At 46.7% G+C, this 23,585-nt stretch overlaps 1 protein-coding gene across 2 annotated transcripts in view; it reads left to right on the forward strand.

Annotated features, from left to right (window-relative positions):
* SFMBT2 (Scm like with four mbt domains 2) overlaps positions 1-23,585 on the forward strand; it is a 225,793-nt gene that overhangs the window by 134,705 nt on the left and 67,503 nt on the right. For both annotated transcript variants that reach the window (XM_080812563.1, XM_080812564.1), the window contains 3 exons: positions 4,739-4,840; positions 9,005-9,152; positions 23,201-23,283. In XM_080812563.1, the coding sequence (XP_080668689.1) occupies positions 4,739-4,840; positions 9,005-9,152; positions 23,201-23,283 (333 nt within the window). The remainder of the gene's footprint in view (positions 1-4,738; positions 4,841-9,004; positions 9,153-23,200; positions 23,284-23,585) is intronic.

Raw genomic sequence — 23,585 nt, forward strand, 5'->3', positions numbered from 1 at the left:
TGCTTTCCTGTTTCAAATCAAGATTCACTTCTGTAAATCCTCGGGTCGCCATCCTCGTGGCAGTCGTGATTTTTATAGGCTGTGGTAAACCTGCTCCTTCTGGAATTTCTTCTAAGGCTGGATCTTCGGTAGCTCTTCTTTGTTTTTCTCCTTCCCCCTCTGATAATGTTGTGTGTGTGTGTGTGTGTGTGTGTGTGTGTGTGCTCTGCGTCATGTAGTACTGTGTGTGTGTGGTACGTTGGTGGTGTTGAATGCTTGCTTATTGACTGAGCCCTAGAATATGGAATTGGAATGAATATCACGAAGTCGTCTCATTTTGGACGTTACTTTGGCTCACTTCAGTAAATATATGTTGGGGTCTTTATAGGTTGAACGGGGAACACAAACGAGAGAGTTCAGCCCTAGCTGGGAAGTATTGCCCCAAACATGTGGGCTGTCTATCCTATTTGTTTCAAGGTCTTCAGGGGCCAGCTGGAAGTTTCCCTGGCCAGCCCTCTGAGCGGATACCCTTCTGGACAGAAACATAGGAGCGGTAGATGGACCGTCATAATTGAACTCACGATCATCTTGTGTCTTTGCTCCTGGATTTTAAAAAATTTCATTGTGTTGACTTGCCTTTGACACGGGTGGTCATTGAAGGATTGTTCTTTTTTCTTTTTTCTTTTTTTTTAATGTACTGATTAAACAGTGACTTTAAGAAAGGGGAAGGTGGGAATGGGGGTGCAGGTCCGGGTCGCACAGTTGCTGGGCTTGTCTCTGGAATGGAGAGTTTGCGTTTAAGGAGCTCTTCTGCGTGAATGTGGATTATTCGAGACCGGAATAGAAACGCCTATGTTTGGATGCAGCTACCTCGCGTTATGTCTGGCTTCCTTTTTCAGTATATTAAACGATAGGGTTGAAAAATTGTCACGTGGTTTGAAACAAAAACAGACGCATTTCCGCAAGGCGGAAGTTCGTGTGCTTGCAAGTACTAGAAAGCTGGTAGAAGTAGTTTAAAATGTAGGAAATCTGAGCCGTGATTAACAACGAGAAGACCCCTTTGTGAACCTTTGGTCACTTAGCATTAGTCTTAAATTGCTTAAAAATACTTTTTTTAAAAAAGATTTTATTTATGTGTTTGAAAGAGAGAGAAAGAGTGTGTAGGACCAGGTGGGGGCGCAGAGGGAGAGGGAGAAGCAGACTCCCCACTGAGCAGGGAGCCTGACACAGGACTCGATCCCAGGACCCCGGGACCATGACCTGAGCTGAAGGCAGATGCTGAACTGACTGAGCTAGCCAGGCGCCACCTTCAGTTGCTTAAAAATATTTTATGATCATTGAGGTAAAATACTGTCAACACCATTTTAATTTTTTAAAAATGTTAATGTCACTAATACTTTATTTTCATCTCACGTATGGCTTTGGATGATTTTGACGTGAATGGTATGTTTTATGGATGAGCACAGAGATAGAGGCACTTGGCGGTTGACAGACAAGCACATGGGCCACTCCAGGAAGGAGGGAAGAAACTGTGTGATTTCTGCATGAAATGACGCCCGCTTTACCTAGAGATGGAGTGTGATGCCGAGTACACTGAAATCCGTAACGATAAACACTTGTAACGCCAGCTGCAGCTCTGGAAGGAGGTTATCTGAGGAGCACATTGTTGCCCTAAGCCTTGATGCTCTGTTTCTAAGGGAAGCAGCCAGTGCCTGGTCCCACCCGACAACTGTGAATGAAACAAGGCAGCTGTTAAGGGACGTCTAGTAGCGGAGGGCTCCTGTTGCCGCAGAGTTTCCAGCACAACACTGGGATCTGTGCTGGAGAGATCTGGGAGGGCTTGGAGCAGTGATCCGGGAGGGGTGTGAAGATGGCCAGGGACTTCAGGTCAGTGGTCAAGGTCAAACTGAGATCCTGGGCCGTAGAGAGGGTCTGGCCGCCCTGCGTCAGTCCCGCTCGGAAGGCTGGCTCCGCTCAGAGCAAAGGCAGGAACAGAAGTATCTCAGGCAGAGAATGGGCACAGAGCTGAAATCACGAGGGGCTGAAGACAGTGGGTAGACCAGAAGCCCGGAATGTGGTCAGGAATCCCAGATGGCGGAAACGGAAAGGAGAAGCAAAGCCAGGTGACGGATCGCAGTTGCAAGGAGAGCGCTGTGGGCGGAGGCGGCCAGAAGCTACACCTTTCCTGGGATTGGCGAGCCGCGTCTCGGAAGTGTTTCGTCTTGCAGGTGGGAGTCATGAGAGGGAGCGTGGCGGCGAGGAGGGACATCTGATCGCACAGAGAAGCAGAACTTCTGTGAAAACCTTGCCTTCGTCCGGGCGGTTCATCACACAGTGGACCCTGGAACTGCATGGATGTGAACTCCACCTACGCGTAGATTTTTTTTTGCTCGATACGGTCGAGTGCTGGAAATGTGTTCTGGCCGTGAATTTCTTACTAACATCATCTCTAGGGTACTTTATTTTAAGAATATGGTATATCATTCGGACAACTTATGAAATATGTGGTAATTGACTGTTTATGAGATCAGTAAGGCTTTTCTGGTCCGTGGTAGGCTCGTAACTTTGGGGGGAAGTCCAGAGTTACGTGCAGATTCTCGACTGTGTGGGAGGTCGGCGTCCCTAACCGCCGCGTCGCTCAAGGCTGGGCTGGAGTTACACTCGGGTCCTTAGTACCTGAAGACATTTCTGTCGTGTCAGGCAGGAGAACAGTGACTGCATCAACTTGTTGACTACATTCAGGCAAAGTTTATATTATGGTTCGGGAGTAACTCCTTCTTTCTGAAGGAGAATTAAAAACGAAAAGTATTTATCTGCGTAACCGACTCATATGCCTCAGTCCCCACTGCTGGTGAGGCGCTGCGGGCGCTGGTGTCTGACAGGAACGTTGATTGAGGAGGGGACAGCTCAGTGGTAGAGCATTTGACTACATCTTTTCATTGAGGAGTCAGCTCGTGCTTTTTGGTTCAAGTTTATCACTTTTGTCTCATCCCCTGTGGTTTCTGGCCCTGCCTTGGCACTGTGCTTGATGTATGTTAATATGCATTAATTCTCTGTACTGTTTCTTTGATTTTTTTTTTTTTTTCCCTGAGCCAGCTTCCCAGCCACCAGTAAAAATCAACGCTGTCGCGGCGCCTGGGTGGCTCGGTCGGTGAAGCGTCTGCCTTTGGTTCGGGTCCAGGACTTGGGCTCCTGGGATGGAGCCTGGTGTCGGGCTCCCTGCTCAGTGGGGTGTCTGCTTCTCCCTCTGCCCCTGCCTGCCCACCAACCGCCCCCATCCTGCTTGTGCTCGCTGGCTCTTTCTCAAATAAATAAAATCTTTAAAAAACCACTGTATTAAGTATAAGACAATAAAATCATCTCTTGCCCTTAAGAATATTTCCTTGTGCTTTGCCTCCTATGCTTTTGATTTTTGTCCAGTGTTAGCTGTTAAGTTCTTAAGGAATCGGTAAAGGTTGAGAACGGGCTAGCTCTCTCCGTGAGTTTTTTGTCATGCATGGTTGCACACCGAACACATCCCTTCTTGGCTGTCACCCACCTCACCCCACCCCCGCACGTGGCGGCACCCTTCGCTTCGGTCAGACCCAGGATTTACTGCGCACCCACTGGGTTGCTGATCCCTTTGCGGACGACTGTGGCAACATGAGACAGGGTCCTTGTGGTTCTGTGGGTGTCTGAAGCCAGTGACACAGTGGAGGGATGGGGAGTTTCGTAAGCAGGTCTTCTGTGCCCCGACCGGCTCTGGCTAGGGGAGCCGTCCCAGCCCCACGGGACTCCATGTGACGGTCCTCAGAGTCGCGCGTGCGGAATGACATCATTGAATTATTTAAAAACCCACTTTAGATTTGCAGATGAGAGAAAGTAGTAGATCCCTCGGTACTTGCATACTTCCCAGCCAACCGATGTGTTTAGAAACAGCAGGATTTATTTGTAGCTGTTAACGCCCTCAGGGACCGGCTGCAAGTACGTTGATTTTATTTGCTAGCATTTATCCAGGCTGTGAGTTCCGCGATGACCTCCATCTCTGCAAAATGAATCCTGGTATCCAGAGTCCAGGCAGCCTCACCTACGGCCGGATAGGGAAAGTCGGTACTGAAATTTGTTTTCTTGCAAAGGCAGGAAGGCTCTGTCTGGCACACAGAGGGCTGCTGTGAGTCGGTTATGAAACTGCCAGATGCCTATTAAACCGGGGCTTTATGCATCTTTATGGAGCAGGAGTCAGGTTCTGACGGTGTGCACGGCTGGGTTGGACCGTCCTGTGCACGCGTTCCCAAGATTGGCCACTTACTGCCAATGACTGATAAGCTGTACGTTCTTGGGCACAAGAGACAGGGACGAGCTGTGTCAGCCACAGGGTCTCCTTGAAGCCCTGCGACGTAGCTCCGGGAGCAAGAGGCCGCGTTTCCTGAGGGTGCACCTGCTGTGTGTTTCAGATGACTGCTTGCCTCCGTTACTCTGCTGTGGTTCACTTAGAGCTCCTAAGAAGATCAAAGCAGGGCCACGTGGATTTTTTTGCATAGCGTGAATTTAAGCACGGCCGCAAAGTCTTGTCTTCTTCCCCCGGAGAAACAGTGGAGCCCGCAGAAAATAATTAAATCCGCAGTATCTTGCAATAATGAGAAATTTGTAACGGGGAGGGTTAATTATTTCAATCTGACTTCAGTTACCCAATAAAATGTCCGAGGAAAGCGTCCAGACAGCGCCCGAGTTAATTTACGATACCGTCAGCTTTCAGCATCTCTGTCCTTTCCCCCCGCAGGATCATGCCGATCTGCGAAGCCATTTCTTCACAGTCGGGATGAAGCTGGAAACAGTGAATTTGAGTGAGCCCTTTCACATCTGTCCTGCATCAGTGACCAAGGTGAGCTCCCCTCCCTTGCTCCCCACCTCTGCCTCCTGCCGATCTGCTCACAGTGGGCCAGATGGAATGTGCCGGCACAGGGGTGGACTGCGGCGCAGGGAACGGCACATCGGGGCTGAACGGCATGGCACGCCGGCCGGAGCGTGTTCTCCCCAGGCCACGCTGTCCTAATCACCCCCTTTGTCCCTGGTCGCGCAGAGCCAGGCTGGTCACGTGCCTGCTGTTGCAGCAGAGATTGGGGTTAATGTGGACTGGACTGTTGATGTGCATGTTCTTGAGTGACCGGGAAGGAGGGGCAGGTGCGCGCCTGAATTTACAGCAGTGAACTCTGCCACAAGTGTGTGCCACCTTCTGTGGTTGGGCCAGGGTCACATCCACGCGTCCATTTGTTCCCATTCTCATTAACACAAACTGCTGGGCAGTCACACGTGGTAATCACTGCCATAGTAACTCGGTCCTCTTCCGCTGACCATCCTTGGTGTGATCGACCTGCATTTGGGAAATGCCTACCCGTGTCCCGTCTCCAGTGTGTGTCCCCACATCCGGCTTCCTTTCTGCCATTGCCTTTCCTTCACTAAAGGAAGAACCCGCCTCTGCGTTTTGCAGATTTGAAATGAAATTACCTTTAACGTGAAGTCATTTTTATGACGGTCTGATGGTCTTTTTGATTTTCATTTCCCTTGGCTATGCAGGTAATCTCATGGAAGTCACCTGTGGAGGTCACACCTACTGTGTTCCACCTTAAGTGTCCTCTAACAGGTGGTGGGGAAACTGAGAAACCCAGCGTTCTTACCCAGTGTGTGTTTTAGTTAATGGCCTTTTGCAAGAGAACTTAATTAACGGTCTAGAAGTCAATTCCATTTTAATTTCTTTTACCAAGGAAGACTGGATTTGTTAATACAGTGATGAGTGTCTGGGAGTCATTTTGTATGCTCTTTTTTAAATTCATGATCGGTAAAATTGAGAAACACAGTGGTGATAATGTATTTCAGAGTATGGGAAATGGTTAGAATCATGAAATGCCTTTTTCCTTTTTTCCAAATATTTTTTCTTTAGAACATAAATTACTTTTATGTAACTCTTACAGTAACCTATTTAAAGAATAACTGTGTGCCCGAGAAAAATACTGACTTAGACTTTGCAGGACGGTTTTGGGGTTGCAATTTATGTCCTCAGAATCATACACCGTGCATTCGAAGCCTTTTTATTTAAATTGACCTTTGGGGTTCTTGAGTGCATATTCTGGTAGGTGCACATTTTCCCAAAACTGTTGAGTGGTATTTGCTGAAGCCTGGCCAGGCTTTCCCTTTGTCCCGGCAGTGGCCGATACACTGAAGTCAGCTGCCAGTTTACCTGGATGGATATTACCAAGTCCTCATTCTAAGAGACCATGGTGTCCACTTTGCCTGGTGTTTCTACAATAAAGGAAACAGAGGAACCGATGTGCTAAGTGCTGTCAGCAGTGAACTCACACTTTCATGCCTGTAAATAATTGTAAGCGATCGTGTTAGAATGTAGCATACTCCTTATGGTTGGGTGTGGCCCAGGTATCCTCATCTTGTTGGATAGATTTCCACCAACAGTAGTTGGTGGAAATATAAATATAAATAATTTTCTCTCTAAATAGGTCTTATTGGGGATGGGGCCAGGGAGGCTATTTTCTCTTGATTTTTTTTAAAGATTTTATTTATTTATTTGACAGACAGAGATCACAAGTAGGCAGAGAGGCAGGCAGAGAGAGAGGAGGAAGCAGGCTCCCTGCTGAGCAGAGAGCCCGATGCGAGGCTGAAGGCAGAGGCTTTAACCCACTGAGCCACCCAGGTGCCCCTCTTGATTTTTTTTAAAGGTACATTTTCTTTTTCGTTTTAGTTTTTCTTAGCCTTTTTACCAAAGATCACACACTCCGTCTTCCTGTCCTGCATGCATCCCTTTTTCTTCTCCTCTTGGCCCTGTGTTGTGGACACACGGATTGAAATGTGCACTCTGGCCCCTTAGCACATAGATGGGCACGTCCCCACGTTCAGGGCTCCCTACACAGGGTGAAATATCAGGATATTCCTAATGTAGCCACTATAATTAAACCTATTCCTCCTAACATTGGAAAAGTTTTGGAATATTATGTCTGGGCATATAACGCTGCGCTGTTACTACTCATCATAATAAAAACTTCATTTTCATTTTCCTCAAGGCTTTTCTTCATGGCACACCCCTTGAAGAAATAAATAATATTGAAGCCAATAGACAAGAAGGTGGTTGACTGTAGCAGGTCTGGGATGAAATGTCCCACCATACAGTGAGATTATAGATTAAGTTTTCAGTGATCCAAAACAGTGTGATACTGACAGATGATGGTGATGATGACATATTTGTGTGTGTGAAATTTGTCCTGTTGCTTACATCAACAGTCTTGGTTCTGTCCCTTTTCTGGCTGGCTCTGAGCCGCACAGTCCTGGGCCGGTTGGTTAACTGCAGTGTCTTTTTTCTGAGACCTGCAGGTTCTGGACCAGATCGGTGTTTCTGGACCATGTGGGCCATGACCCTGATGGATTTGAAGAAACTAATAGAGCTTTTTTCCTGAAGTACACACACATGAATATGCATTTTACTAGGTTTTGAAGATTCCTTAGTGTGCGTCCTTATGGGGTCCAGTGGTGCTAAGAGATTCAGCCCACAGAATCCCATACTTTAATTATCCGTCTGTGTGTGTGTGTGTGTGTCCGTGCGTGCACATGTGAGACCGTGTGCGTGCGTGTGTGTGTGTCCGTGCGTGCACATGCGAGACCGTGTGCGTGTGTGTGTGTGTGTGTCCCCATGCATTCACATGCAGGACCCACTCCCACGACACTGGGAATGACAAAAGTCCCTGCTTTTACAGAGCTTATATTTTAATGGGAGGGGGGCAGAGACACACAAAATCAGTAAATCTGTATAGAAGGTTACATGTTCAGTGCTAAGGAGAGAGACACAGCAGGGGAGGGACTAGCGGAGGGTAGAAAGCCAGCGTGTGGGATGTGATTTTAAATCAGGCCGCAGGGAAGATCTCTCTGGGAAGGTGAGGTTTGGTCCTTTGCTCTGTCAGGTCTACTTTCAAAGGCAGAGCTCGGGCAGCACAACGGTAGCCATTTACCAAAATTAACATCGAGAAGAACAGAAAGGAGTGCGCTCTGCCGCTTTGCTTTTAATCAGACTGCTTCCGGGAGATAGTTTGTCAATGAAGGAGCCAGGAATCCTAGCTTTTTAGTAAGGGTTAGGATTTTGTAAGAAAGACTGGGTTATGTCTGTCAAGCTCGTAAAGTGGTGTCTTTCTTCCTGGCCTGGTTCACATACTAGATTTTTCAACCCCATCGTGCTTGAAAGTGCCGGGCCCATCTCGGTTTTGCGTTCTGCTCTTGCCACGGGACGGCTTGTTCCTGCCCTCAAGGGATCTGTGGGCAGATCAGTCCCCAGGCAGGAATGAGGATTTGGGGGACAGAGTGCACCTGCAGGGTGAAGCTCTGGGGGCCTGTACTTGAACCGGAGTGGTCAGGAAAACATTCCAGCAGCATTGACTTTCAGGGGGCACCTTGAAAAAAGACACTGCTGTTTTGGAAGAGCTTTGGCACAGTGGGTGTTGAGGCTGGGAGGGTGTCAGGCAAGCATGTGCCTGGGGGGGTGGACGGGGTGATCGTGGGCTGGAGCCTGTGGCGGTTACGGGGCTGGGAGGCAGGCTGAAGCCAGAAGCCCCCAAGCCTGACGGTGGAGCTCCTGAGGGATCCGGTGTGAGCGCGTGGGTCCCAGGTGTGGACCAGAAGAACCCACTGACCTTTCAGGGCTTGACTTGATGTTGTCATAGGTCTGGCTTTGTCTCCCTGTGTAAGTTTGGTTTTCTTGCAGCCCTGGATGTCAGTTGACTTCCCTAAAGACACCTGTGTTGTTTCCTTCTCTGTTTTATGTGAGTACTAGTCATTCGCTTCTCTTGCCGTTAAAAGGGCCGTGGTGATCACCTATCAACTGGTTCGTACCTGGACCAATTTCATAATACACACCGAGGGGCCGGTTTGTGCCGAAATCATTTTGATGAAATGTATCTATTGCCTTTGGAAGCGGTGTCAGCATCTCGTACTAGGTTTTCAGGAAAATCCCACGGAATTAACCCTTGGCTCTGTGGTCTGTGTTTTCTTGCAGGTTTTTAACAATCATTTTTTTCAAGTGACTATTGATGACCTAAGGGCAGAACCTAGTAATCTCTCGATGCTGTGCCATGCGGATTCTTTGGGGATTTTACCAGTACAATGGTGCCTTAAAAATGGAGTCAATCTCACGCCTCCCAAAGGTTCGTATTCTGTGAAAATATGCAGGGCTCGGGTGGTTCGGGGGAGGGGGGTGTCATACTGTCACCGAAGCGTGGCTTTGTTAATCTCCAGAAGTTGAAGTTGCAAACTATTTTGACATCATGGGAAGAGTGTGTCTCGTGGGTGGCCTGACGCAGGAGTCTATCCCAGCTCCCTCCCCGGTGAGGTGCGTGACTTTGGGCTTCTCGAGAAGTCCACTTCTGTCCACCTGGGTTCCCTGTTGGTTATCGTGTGCAGGGCTGCTGGTGTGCATGACAGAGGACACAGCATCGCTAGGTCATCAGGGTATCTCAACGTTTAAATGTGTCTGAGAAGTGGGTTTAAAAATGCAACAAGGGACACCTGATGGCTCTGTTGGTTGAGCATCCGACTCTTGATCTCAGCTCAGGTCCTGATCTTGGAGTCGTGAGTTCGAGCCCCACGTTGGACTCCACGCTATGCAAAACCAAAAACAAAGCCAAGCAAAACAAACAAACAAAAAAATGCAACCACATGCTGAAGAGGCATTTCTTAACATTTTCATTTCCAGTAATTTAAATTTTCCCCAGAACCCGGTCACTCTTCTGATAGCCAATAATTTGATGCCATACCCCATAAAAATAATTCAGTCGGGAGCCGGGTTGCATGCACATAATTTCAAACTGGGACCACGTACCACATTCCTGTTGGTAAGAACTGCGGCTGGGGTTCGCATGGGGTGTGCTGTCCCTGACCGACGTGATGGAAGAGAGCAGCCAGATGGAAGGAGAGCGGGCGGGAAGAACCCAGAGGGAATGGTAGAACAATCGGAGGTAAAAGGGGAAGAGATTCCATGGAAGAGTAAACTTACGGTGGGATTCCAGCAGTGACCCACAAATAATATGGGGGTTCCGTGCTGACCTTTTCAGCTGGCCAGCGACTGGATTATGGGTAGCGTTCACCATGTTGGGGGCTAACATCCTGGGGGACGTTAGGTTCCAGATGCCTCGTCCCAGATGCAGCCTCTCGTGCTGCTCCCGCCTCGCTTGTCTGCCCTGTGCTCCGCCGGGCTGCTCTCCCGCTCTGTCCTCCACGCTCACCCCCACTGGGGGATGCCTGTTGAATGTTTCCACCTCCGCCATTGATCCTTCTCCTTAGGGGACTGCGGTGGCAGAGCGTGGGCTTGTCACAGTGTGGTGAACTTTTAGGGACCATGGTTTACCCTGTTGAACGTGCCTAACTCATTTCGTCCTCAAAATGAGCATGGCCCAGGGACGGGGCTCAGTGGCAGAGAGCTTCCAGGACCCACCCGAGGCCACATCACAGGGCTGATAAGTAGCAGCGAGGGGGTCGGCCTTCCAAGTCTGTGTGGCCCCGTGGTGAAGACCCCAGTTCCTGAGGCCTCGTGTGTGCCTCCGCGTTGGTCCTCATGGGTGACTCTGGCCAGATGGCCTTTCAGTTTTCAAGACTGTCACGTGGGACACCAACAGGACCCTACGAGTGCTCTGCCCAAACGACGACACGAGTCTAGGTATCTTTATAATCCTCTCTGATGGTCCTACAGGATTTTCACTGTGACGATCACAGTGAATCTCCTGGGAACAGATCAGGGAAGTCTTTTTCTGCTGCAGAATCTAGCGACAGGTCACTTGCTGCGTTTGAAAGTCCCACAGACCATCTCTAACCTCGTGCTGGCTGATGGAATCAGAGTGTTTGTGCGGAGGGCTCTCTGTTGCTGAAGAAAGACTTCTAGATGCCCACAATGCTGTGTGGTTGGACTTTCTAAATTCCAAGTAGTAACAAGATCTATTTAAGAATTTAAAGAAAAAATGAGTTGGGTGAACAAAAGGGGAAAATAGTCGTATATGCATCTCGGCTGCTCGATTGTTCCGTTAGGCAGGGGTTAAATGTCTCCCAGATTTTTGGTTTTCCAAAATGTTCACCAAATGTCTATAGATATTTTAAATATATTTCTTATGAAATTTAAGTGTTAGAAATATGTTTTGGACAAGAGAATGTTGGTGTAATTTGGATATTTATTTAGAAAATGGGTGTGCCTGTTGGTTAATTGCATTCCGTGATATTTGGAGAAATATAGTTGGAGAATTACAGTTCTAGGGTATAATCTTTTCAAGTGCCTGTGGTCACAGCAGAGTCTTGGCTTTAATTACTGAGCTCCTATCATTTTGTAGGAATATATTTGTTGTATACTTATATATATGTTATGCACGTAAGTAAAATATATTTGTTTTTGTAGTTAAAGCAAATTAAAATGGAGAGGTGCTGCTGGAGGTTTCTGGGGTGGTGGTTTTATGGTTTCCTCATGAGATAGTTTGTCATATGGGTTACGTGTAACAGCAGGGCTGGGGATCCTTCTGCAGTATTTTTTCAAACCATTCTTTGCTTTATTAACATACGGACATAGATGCTCTTCTTATAAAAGTTATTTTTAACTTAAATTCTGAGCTTTATACATGGAGTATGTAGGATTTTTATACATGTTGAGAAGTGAGTTTCACTGTTTTCTTGTGTGTATGTTTTCCACGAACATATTAACATCGTTTGGATTTCTGTTAGAAATGGAAACACTGCTTACAGTTACAACGTACTGCCTGGTCCCGAAAAGATAGCCTACTCGCTCCCCAGTGGGAAGCAGCTGATCAAACAAGAGATACCTGGTGGTCTGGGAAGATTTGCAGAGAACATAGACCCATACTTACATTGTTTTGACTTTATTTCTTAATTTAAAAAAATAATCTGTCTCCCGACTTTAAGGACAGAGAGTGTATAAGCTAGAACCTATAGGCAGGTTTCAGTAGGTCTCTGGGAGAGCGAATGCTTTCCTGGTAAGGAAAGGACAGAACCTTGGAAGTTTTATTCCATTCACTTAAAACCAGCACAAGACAATTCAATATTATAGGCACTATAAGAGGTGATCAAGCGAGTAGATAAATCAGCTAAGCCAAAGTGTATGTAGGTTATCAGCCGTGACTTGCTGTTTTTAAACCACTTGATTTAACCTCGTTGGCGTGTCACGTGAAGGAGGAGCCATAGAAGGAGAGGAGCCAACATCCCGTCCAGGGGGATTTCAGAGAAAATATTAAGCCTTTCCTTTGGTTGCAAGTCTGTTGTACAAATGGGTGTGCAAGGGCTGGAAGTAGTCTGCTTATTCCAGCACCTGTCTCCGCTGTTTGGCCCTCTAGTAATCGGTGCTTACATTGTTAACATGACTTCAGAAGTAAAGGTGTGTTTCTCATTCTTATCGAGATGCAGAGTAACGACCCCTAATTGGTACAGTCTTTTCCTAAAGAAAAGGTTCAGACACTGACTGATGAACTTGCCCCACTTGGTGATCTGCTCTCGTTCAGACGTACCAGAGGGGACAGAAGGTAACAGATGCCCACACTCCTGAAGCGGGTGCTGGCATTTGGCCGCATTTGATTTGGATTTTTATTTTTATTTTTATTTTTATTTATTTATTTATTTATTTATTTGTATTTTAAAGATTTTATTCATTCATTTGACAGACAGAGATCACAAGTAGGCAGAGAGGCAGGCAGAGAGAGGGGGAAGCAGGCTCCCTGCTGAGCAGAGATCCCCAGGTGGGGCTCGATCCCAGGACCCTGGGATCATGACCCGAGCCGAAGGCAGAGGCTTTAACCCATTGAGCCACCCAGGCACCTCTGATTTGGATTTTTAAAAAACGAAATGAGGCATTATAGAGTAAAGAAGACTGCGTCACCTCCGACTGTCTGTTGCTCCCACTCAGTGTCTGTTCTGTGGGTGAATCCCGTCGGTATTTTGGGGATCTGACTGTGTGTCGTCACGATCACCCCGGTCCAGGCCATGGTCAGATCTCTCCAGGGCTACCCTCGAGCGTGATGGTTGGCTGGTGCTGTTATGATGTACCCCTTAAGATGTCCCTCTGGTCCAGAACCTGCCGCGTCACTCAGAGGCAAGCGCAGGTAACGGTTCCAGCCTCCAGCTCCCACTAGTTCCCTGTCTGCCTCATTTCCTAAGATGACCCGCACCCCAGTCCTTGTCCTTCCCGGGACGTGACACTCGGTCCCCTGATGCGTCCATCTCCCTCCTCCTCCTCCAGTCTTGATGGAGGTGCCGCCTTCCCGGGGCGGTCTTCATTCACTCTCCTGTTGAGTATCAATTACAGATCTCCCCCTGCCAACATTTGTCACCTCCTTCCCTGTGTGGCTTTGCTGCACAGAACTTCTTAGCATGTCAGATGCAAGTCATGTACATTTTACTTCTTTGTCCTGTTCTGTGTGTGTCTCTCCACTGCAGTCAAAGATCCAGAGAGCCGAGATTTTTCTCCGGTTCTGTGCTCATCCCCAGCGGCTAGAAGAGCGTGGCTCTTGGTCAGTGTGTGTTGAGCGTTGAATGAATTGAAGTCCTGCCTACGTTCTGTGCTCCACCCTTCCCACCCTTCCTCTCTGCCATGACTTCGGCTCCCCTCTGTCCCCCCCGCCCCGCCCATGACCACACCCACCTTCCTAAACCTGTCGCACTTCCACAGCATGACTTGGAGGCTCTCGCTGCTCGACAGCAGATCTTTTCAATATGTGCACACGGTAGGATGCCGCGACTCTCACGCTGTAGCGTCCTGTAGATATTCCTCCACATTGGCACGTATCGATGATTCATTCATTTTGCCTGTTGTGTGAGCAGACCGTGATCCTCGAAACGACTGAGGGCCTCTGCAGGTCGTTCCTGGTTTCTGTGTCGTGAGTGACATCCAGATATGCCTCTGCATACATGTGCCCGAGTGGGAGCGGTCTCTCTGGGGATGCATCCAGCCGTGGGATGGCTGCTGGGGCCTCACATTTTGCATCCTCCTCGCTATCATGAGTGCGTTGGGTTTGAACATGGCCCTTCTGACGGCTGTGAAATGGGTCTCCTTGTTTCACTTTGGCGTCCCTAATCACGGGCCCGGTGGAGAAGTTCCTCGTTCGCTTGTTGGCAATTTGTACTTCCTTTCCGTTGTTGATTATACTTTTTGCCCTTCCTCTGTTGATTATAGAAGTATTTATATTTGAATATGAATGCTTTCTTGGCCACGCACTTCACCACGTGTCAGAGTCTAGCCTGTGGCGCGTTGCTTCGCTTCTCATGGTATTTTATGTTATATTGAAATATGAAATTGTAATGTCAAATACTACCAGCCTTTTCCATTATGATTTGTTTATATGTCTTTGGAAATCTTTCTTTACTGATGTTCCTCTGTGTTTTCTTTAAAAATCTTGAGGTTTCATTTTCTGTATTTAGCTCTTTTTAATGTGCTTGGAGTGAAGTTGCACGTGGCACGAGGAAAGAAAACAATTTTATTCTTTCTCTGAAGTTGAATTGGATTTTCAGATTCACCCATTGTCTCAGCGTCATGAATTGAATAGTCTGTGATTTCCTTTCCGATCTGTAAAGCCACCACTGGCACACAAGGAGTCCCGTAAGGGGTGAGGACCTTTTGTCTATTCTTACTCTGCTTTGCTGGTCTGTTTGTCCCTCTCTGCATAAATACTTTTTCCTTTATGTCTCGATATCCATCAGACGACTCCCTCCACTTTTTCTTCCTTTTCAAAATTATCTTGGTTGCTTTTGGCAGGTTATTTTTGCAATTTGGATTTTATAAGAATCAGTTTGGAAGACGCTATAAAAAATCCCATTGGATTTTAATCGACAGTGTGTTGGACTTAATTAATTGAAACAAATTGACATTTCATTATATTATCTCTTTATAACTTTCAGTCTTCTGCTAGAATTTTTCCGAGGTACATTGTCCTTTTGCTTGCTGTTGTGAATACTTTTTTTTTTAATTCATTTGTTTTTTTCGTAATGACTGTGGCCAGTATAATGGAGTACCACTGGTTTTTGCATGCTTATTTCCTATCCAGCCACCTTTGTAAGGCAGGTCCCCCCAGAGCAGTGTGTGTAGGATATGGACAATCTGACTCTCGAAGGTTTTGTAAAACTAGCTTGTAAAACCATCTGGCTGGGGCTGTTCTAGTTTGTGTTCTGTTGACTATGAATTTATTTCCTTGAGTGGTTAAGTTTAGTCATGGTTACCACTTCTGTTTGAGACAATTTTGGTAATGTGTATGTATTTACAGAATTATTTATGTTTTTTGGAAGATTTTATGTATATATTTGACAGAGAGAGAGAGCAAGGGGACTGGCAAGCAGAGGGAGAAGCAGGGTCGCCACTGAGTGGGGACCCGATGTGGGATTCGATCCCAGGACCCTGAGATCATGACCTGAGCCGAATGCAGTTGCTTAACCCACTGAGCCACCCAGGTACCCCCAGAATTATCTGTTTTAGCTGTGCTTTCAAATGTATTGTCAGTATTCTGTTAGGTAAACTAGCTGTTCAACCGTTACATATTACATAAAATACATATTACCTTTCTGTTTGTTCCGTAATTTTCTAGAAGGTTCATCAAAATATCATTGTGAGATTGAGGCTTTGTCAGCTTGTATGTGTGTGTGTGTGTGTGCATGTGTGTGTGTACATGCGTGTGCGTGTGTGTGAAGCATGGTAGGACATTGAAGTCCGGGATTTGGGGGCTCGCTGCCCTTGACCCTCTTTATCCCTAGTCGGTTATTTTGTTTTAAACCCCTTTTTGACGCTCACGTTCATTTGTTCCGTTATGTGGGTTGTGATTTTCCATTGTGAACTAGTTTTCAGTGGTGGTGATTTCTGTGGGAGTTCGAGAATCCCTAGAGCAAAGTACTTCCTTCCATCTAGCTTTGTGTTAGGACCCACCCAGTGTTGTAGGATTTTTACAAGTCCTGGAAGTATTTATTTATTACCATCTTTATCTCCCCCACCAGAAAGTAAGGATTTTAAAAACCAGTTTTATTCACTTCTGTATCCCCAGCACCTAAAACAGTGCCTGGTACATGGAGGTGTCCCTGGATATTCAAGGAATGAATGAATGAATGAATGAATGTCACGTTAATTTCTCAGCCTGTGCTGTACAAAATTGTAAAATGGTACCGCATGCCCACGTGGGCCTCTGGCTTGGTGGAGCATGGCACTCCTTTCTTCTCCACTTACTAGGAGCCCTGGGCTGGGAGCAGCTGTGTCTGCCCCTTCTCTCCTAAGTCTGCCTGGTCCCGTTGTCCTGTTGTCACAGACTGGGCATCGGAGGGGGACCAGGCATTTTGTGATCCCTGTGGCTCCGCTCTCTCCAGCCCATGGCTGTTTTCTACCCCATGTGGGCTCCGAGCGCTCCCCGGACGGGTCAGCTCTGCCTTTGTGGCCCTCGTGGCTTTTTTGGAATCTGGAGATTTTCTTCTCTTTGGAGCTATGTAATTATTTTTATTATTACTATATGCCGTCTCCATCCGAGAGCGTCCATCCTGTTACTGGATTTGGAAGTCTGTTCTCATTTCTGGCTTTCTGGTTGATTCTTGAACAAAAATTCACTTTTGGTTGAAAAGAATTGGGGGAGTAAAACTGTTTGGGTCATTTTTTTATATCTGAAAATTTTCCAGTGGTTGGAAACAGCCTCCCTCCTTTCACGTATCCTCAGTCTCGTTGTTCAGGATGCTTGCCGTGGCTTTGCCATTGGCTGATCCTGACATGATGTTGGACTCCCTCTTGGGGACACATCCACACCTCCTAACATTACGGTTATGATTCAGATTAATATTTTGTGATAAAGAAGTGTATCAGGTGTCATAGTGTCACCTATCGACGTTAAATGTGGTTCAGCGTTGGTTTTTATTCTAAAAGACGAGGAAGTTGGCACGGCTCGGGTTTATACTAACTTGACTTAATTTATTTCCACGCGTTTCCTTATTTTCCAGGGCTCTTTTGCCTCTGCGTTATTCTATGAATGTAAACACAGAAGAATTCAGTTGGAAATGAATGTGGAGGGTGGGGGGGGACCTGACTGAATGTCAGCTGAGGAAGTGAGGGACCCGGCAGACTTCGCTGGGGGTAGGGGTGGAGGGCGCAGCGTGTAGGTCTTAGCAAACAGCATGAGCCAAAGGAAGGGCTTTAGTCAGTTGCGAGTGTCTTTCCCTTCTTGCCCGTGAGCCTGTGCGCAGACTCACGGTGCGTGGCATTGAGGGACCGCTGGGAAGCCCGGCTCAGGAGTCAGCCGACTGGTTCCTGGGGCTGCGTCTGCGCCCTGACGTCGGTGGCCCCGCTGCCACCCGTGTGGTGTGCACGGGACTCCTGCGTCTACACCTCGTGCTGTGAGCGTGCTCTGAGGTGGACCTCTCCCTGTGGGGCCGTGTGCTCTTCAGTGGTGTGGTGGGTGTCTCCCCCGGCTTCTGTCCCCGTTCGCCCCGTCGGCCTCCATCTCGGAGTCGCTGTTCCCGCACCGTGCGCGTGTCCTTCTCAGTGGCTCCTGGCGCCAGGGGACAGCTCGACCTATTTCATCTTCTTCTTACCCTCAACGAACCAGAGGCCGGCAACCTGGAGATTCAGGGAAAAGCGATTGAATTAAATGCATTTCCTTGTTTGAGAAAGTGTTACTACTTTTTAGGACTTCTGGTTTTTTTTTGTTAAAGATTTTCCTTTAAAGATTTTATTTGGGGCGCCTGGGTGGCTCAGTGGGTTAGGGCCTCTGCCTTCAGCTCGGGTCATGATCCCAGGGTCCTGGGATCGAGCCCCACATCGGGCTCTCTGCTCCACGGGGAGCCTGCTTCCTCCTCTCTCTCTACCTGCCTCTCTGCCTACTTGTGATCTCTGTCAAATAAATAAATAAAATGTTTTTTAAAAAAAGATTTTAATTTATTTATTTGACAGAGAGAGAGAGAGTGAGCACACAAGCAGGGAGCGTGGCAGGCAGAGGGAAAGGCTGACTTCCCCTGCTGAGCACAGAGCCCGATGCAGGACTCGATCCCAGTTCCCTGGGATCATGACCTGAGTCAAAGACAGATACTTAACCAGACATCGCTTAGAGACTACTTTTTTTTAAAAAAAATTCATAGATTTAATAATGTATTCATTCTTTAAAATTTTGAGAAAAAGGAGAGAACTTCCTGTCCTGAAGAAACCTCTTTTGGTGTATATGCTTTCAGATTTCTGTTTCCCAGAATATGTACCTTTGTGTATCGACTTACTTATTTATACACACCAATTTGCCACTTACTTGGCAAAATGTCTCCTACATTATGTGACTGGAAAGTTCCATGATTTGCAGGTAAAGAAATGATTTAAACACATCCCCATTGTTTGTGTGTATTGGGCTCATCTGCTTTGATGCATAAAATGTTTGCACAGCAATCCTATTATTTCTGTAGGATGCTTCATAGTGGAATTACTGCTTTTTTCTCACCCCAGCTCACTCTGCCCAGCCCTGCAGTAACCCCCCCCTTGCTCTTTCTAGAACATTCCAGACATGCTCCTGGAATTTCACAGTTGTTGGCCCCTCCCCCGGCCCGCCCTTCCCCCAGATGGCCACAAGGCTTCCTTCCTCAGTTCCTCAGACATTCAGCTTTTCCTCAAGACTTACATCCCTCCCTCTGCCCCTTCTCTGCTTCTCTCTGTAACGCTCTGATTGTCTGACTTTTTATATTTGTACATTATGTGTCTGCTCTCAGTGAAATGTACGCTTGCCTGGGGAAGGGTTTTTGTCGTTTTTTTTTGGCTTCTGCATGCCCGGTACTAGAACTGTGCCTTAATAGGCACACTGAATCAGTGCTTTTAAATGATTGACTGTGTGCATGAGCAAATGCTTGAGTGGAGAGGAGACACCTTCTTAAAGGTTTTGACACATTGCCCAGTTGACATCTGTGGTGGTTTTTTGAGTTATATGCCAACTGGAAATGCATAAAAGCACCTGTTTCCCAACAGTCTTTACAGTGGTGGATTCTTATTATTGTCCTCCATTTTGCCAGTTGGATAGATGGCAAAGGTGATTTTTTTTTTGCTGATGTTATTTTTGAAGATTGTATAATTTTTTCATATTCACTCAGTATAGAAGAGCAGCTCTTACTCTCTTTTATTACAGAAGGATGTCTTTTTTTAAACCCTTACCCTAACCTCCACCCTACTATGATTATCTCATGGTTGTCATGGTTCACTTCCTGGTGCAAAGGGCATGAGACTACCATGATTATGTAGGGGGTGGTTGTGGTGATTCACTTCCTGGTGCAGAGGTCAAGAAGACTGCCATGATTGTATGGTGTTGTCATGATTCACTTTGTGGTGCTGAGGAGAGTCCTGATTTCCTGTAGGAACCGGATAAAATCAGGATTCTGTTAGCAAATGAGAAGCTGGAGGTTGGCTCTCGGGAGGTGCTCATGGTGTATCTCAGGTCACGTGTGAATTACCTCTCCATTGGTTGACTACTGCCTTATCTTTCATAGTGGAGCAAAGGTGCTACACTTGTAAGTAATTTTTATTGAAATAATTTATGATCACTATCAAGACTTGGAAAATACAAAGAGACAGAAGAAAAAAATATCCATGAGTCCCACCATCCAGATAACTGTGTTGTTAATTACCATTGCTAAGCTTTCCTTACATTTCCTCGGGTCTTTTTCTTTGCATACTTTTCTATAAATTTGGTAATTCTGTATATGCTTATGCCAGGCAGTCTTTCCATCTAAACCTGTAGCAATAATGTTTTCATATTTTTTTTAATAAACTGTGTGCAGTTTCATGCCTGTATGATTTTCCATGGATCTTGGATGAGTTTCATTTCTGTTCTGATTTGGGGGTGTAAAGTGGTCCCCATCCCCAGATTGAGCAGTAATAATGCCATTGTATGTATCTTAACGTAGGACACTTTTTCAGTTTTCAGGATTGTTTTGAAACTGTTGTGAAATTGTCATGTCACAGTTCGTGAACATTTTTACTGCCAAACTGTTTTCTTAAAGAATTACCCACTTGCATGTCCAATAGTAATGTTTGCAAGTGAGGCTGTCTTGTGCCAATTAGTTTGTATCATAAGGAAATGGGTCATCGACCTGTTCTCTTTTGGACCCGTAACAGTTGGAACTTCGTTCAGAATAAACACTAATAAAAGCTTAAATAACTCCAGTGGCCATGGTTCAGCGGTCCCCTGTGGCAGCTTGTTGCAGATTTTAATAGCCCAAGGGGTTTTGATTTCCTTTTTTTCCCCCCTCTGTTATTTTCCTCCCTCCTGGGTTTACAACATGTTTTCCTAGCTACAGTTAAGCCTCAGTACTTCTTGTTCTGTCTTTGTTGATTAATGAGTATAATTGACCCCTGTTGTCTCTATTATATAAGCCGCTGCAATTTGTTTTTATGTAGCAGTTATATTCTGAGCTGTCACAAAACTGCCTTACAAAGAGCGAGCTCATTATCAGCCTGAAGGAAAAGAATTTTAAGTGATGAAGTGAATAAAGGTTCCCAAGAGGAGGGAGGAGGAGGAGGAGAGGTCTAGGCTGTTCAGATAGTCAAGGAAATGAAGAGCTTTGGGGGTAGAATCATCCATCGTTGTGTGGGTACCCGACAAGTCTTGGTTCTATCTTGAAATCATTAGATTAAAAATGGCTCCCCGTAGAGAGAGTCTGGAAGACTGGATAGAGAGGGATTGAACATAGGTCTAAGAAACCAGAGAGCACGGCATTTGATGGAGTGGGTTGAAGCCCATGGGAAGTTCATGGTTATAAATGTGATTATAGAAAGCCCAGCTCATGCCTCTGTGGGGGGAGTAGAGGTGACTTCTACGTTGGAAAGTTTTATCTGACTATAAAGAATACCCAGGTTTCTATAGTATATCAGAAAATGGGTTGTTATTCATTTATATATATATTTTTTCCTATATGGCCTCTTCCCCCATGATCTTGATGAAATTTTTGTCGGCTCACAAAAGTTACTAAGCAGCAGAGGCCCAGGAAGAGACATCGGAAGGGAACGAGATCTTGCCCTTAGCGAAGTCAGCCTAACACAACCCCAGACGAATGGGGTCCTTCTGTTGCAGGATTTATCTTGTCTTCCCCTATTCCGTGGAGAGCTTTTAGGAAGTACCTTGTTTCATAACCTCTCTTTATCTACTCTGCCACATTTTTCTCACAGGAAAAGAGGAAGGAATTAACCACAGAAGGACGGGAAAAAATCCTAAGTAGCCACGGTAGAATAATGAATAGTGGTGGCTCTCGGTTATGAAATGCAACAGCTAGAGGTGCCTTAAAGATCTTCCCTTTGCTTTGTGAATAAGGGAAGTCGGGCACAGAAGGTTCCAGTGGTTCTCACCTTGTTTCACGCAGCTCTGGGGAGAGCTGACTCTCAAATCCCAGATGTCCTCCTTGGATACGTCACATAGATTCTCAGCATTTTGAGCTGTCTTTGGGCAAATTCTTCTGTTCTTACACATTAATGTAAAGATTTGCTCTCAAACAGCTCCAGAGAAGCCCTTCCCCAAGTGGAGATTTTATGAATCTTAAAGAAACTTGCGTGATCTTGTTGAAAACATGTTTTGTTGATAAGTGTTCAGAAAAAAAGTTGATTTGGTCCCTTCCAGAAACTTCCGAGGAGAGGGTCCCTTCTGGAAAGCCCTGCCGGAAATCTCCATCTGGCTCTGGAGAGAGGGGTTGGGGGCAAAGACAGGTGGAAAAACTTTCAGAATCTCTTTGAAACTCTCTTCGAAGAGTACAGCATCTCAAAACTTGAAGAATTGTCACTCCTTGTTGGAAAGAAATGAGGAGTTGTCAGCCTTTATAGAAAGATAGGGATGTCTTAGGAAGAAAGGGGGGGTGCTTCTGCCAGTGATGGTCAGCAGCAGATTGGAGGGCCAAGGGTCAGGCTCTGGGCCAGAGGACAGCTGCCTTCTTGGTTAACCCCATCTCCATCTTCTAAAGAAACTGGGTAAATTGAGCTTCCCTAATGAAAAGAAAACACTACCTTGTACTTGGGAGTACAAACGGAGGTGGGAGGCAACCGGGCTCTCGACGTTCTTCAGCGAAGAGTTCCTGGAGTCACTTTGCAGCTGTGGGATTTGGGAACTACAAGTCCCCATGGTAAGTGAATTTGCAGGTGTAGGATTTACGATGATATGGGGAAGAAAAAATGGGGACTCGGCTCAAAAACATACTTAAGAACTCCCTTGTGGATTTATTTTCCATACTCTTAAACCCATCAAGAGGGAATGCTCAAGTGAAGGTTATGGTGACATTTTACACGGTTTCTGTTGATCCCAGTTGGCTTCTACTGCTGTCCTGTGTTCACAGGAAATGCAAATGACACTCACAGGAAAAGGTGTTTCGCTCTCCAGGTTAAACTGTACACCCAGTGTTATGCTTATTTTAAGATTTGGAACAGTTTCCTCTTCCCATGACCTTCCCAAGACCTTCTCCCATGTCTTATCACAGTGGTCATGACATGACTCTTAATTGTGCCCTTCCTGCCCCATGAAATGAATGAAGAACGGGAAAAATCCACCTTGGTAAGATCTGTATTTCATTAAGGGTAGTATGTGGGAAGAGCTGTTTCTCGAACCCCCTCCCTCCAGGTCTCCAGTCCCCTCCAGATCCTCACCCAGACAGGCCTGACTTTGCCAATTCTCTCCTTCCTTCCTCCTCTGTGGTGCACCCCTAAAGCAGGGCCGTTGCTGCCTTCTGTGCCTTTCCAGGCTTTCTGGGGAGAACCTCAGCTCCTTGTTTGCTACGTGTCCACCTACTGGTACTCTTTAAGAAACTATCCCCCAAGGTGGTGTTTTCCAATAAAGGTTCACGGTTCCCATGACGATACCACGAAGCAGGTTCACGTGAACTCAGGATTTATGTGGAGGGAGGAGTTCCTGTAGATTTCTGCAAACGTGCTGTGTGGGTGTGTGGTGTGTAGTATCCTGGCTCATCTGCTCTCCCCCAAAGCAGATCGGACCCCGCCCCCACGTCCCACCTTGGCCTGGTTTCAGGGCCCCTATTACACGAACGACGGTACACCTTACGTGCATGTTGAACTTCACATTTTCCCACGTTCTCAGGAATCTGACCCGCCATCTGGAAGCAAGGAGGACTTCACCCTCTGGGGCCCTGTCTTGGACCTCTTATTATTTTAATGAGAGGCCAACTCTAAAGCTGTTCGTTTGCTCTGAGCTTGACGACGGCTGTTCTGTCTGTGTTTCGCCCCGTGCAGGTTACTCTGGCCAGGACTTCGACTGGGCTGATTATCACAAGCAGCACGGGACAGAAGAAGCCCCTCCCTTCTGCTTCAGAAATGTAAGCAGCTTGGTTCTTGCTACTCCTTCTCTCCCAGATGGCGTCCACCATCAGTTTTGTCAGCTGCTTTCTATTCCCTGGGCGAGATTAGAGGGCTGCCGTGGACCACAGGAGCATAAGGCTTTTGTAGTCCTGAAAAGTCCTCTTTCGGGTTGTGTATCAGGGTGACTCGGGCCGTAGTGACAGAAGACGGTCCAGGGTGCTTGTGATCGGCACGTGCTTATGCCAGTGAGTCTCAGCCTCCCAGGAGCCTTTTGGCTTCATCATCCGAAATCTAGTGAGCAGGTAAGGAAAGGGAGGAA

The sequence above is a fragment of the Martes martes genome (genome assembly GCF_963455335.1).
Source record: "Martes martes genome assembly, chromosome: 8".
NCBI classification, from domain to species: Eukaryota; Metazoa; Chordata; class Mammalia; order Carnivora; family Mustelidae; genus Martes; species Martes martes.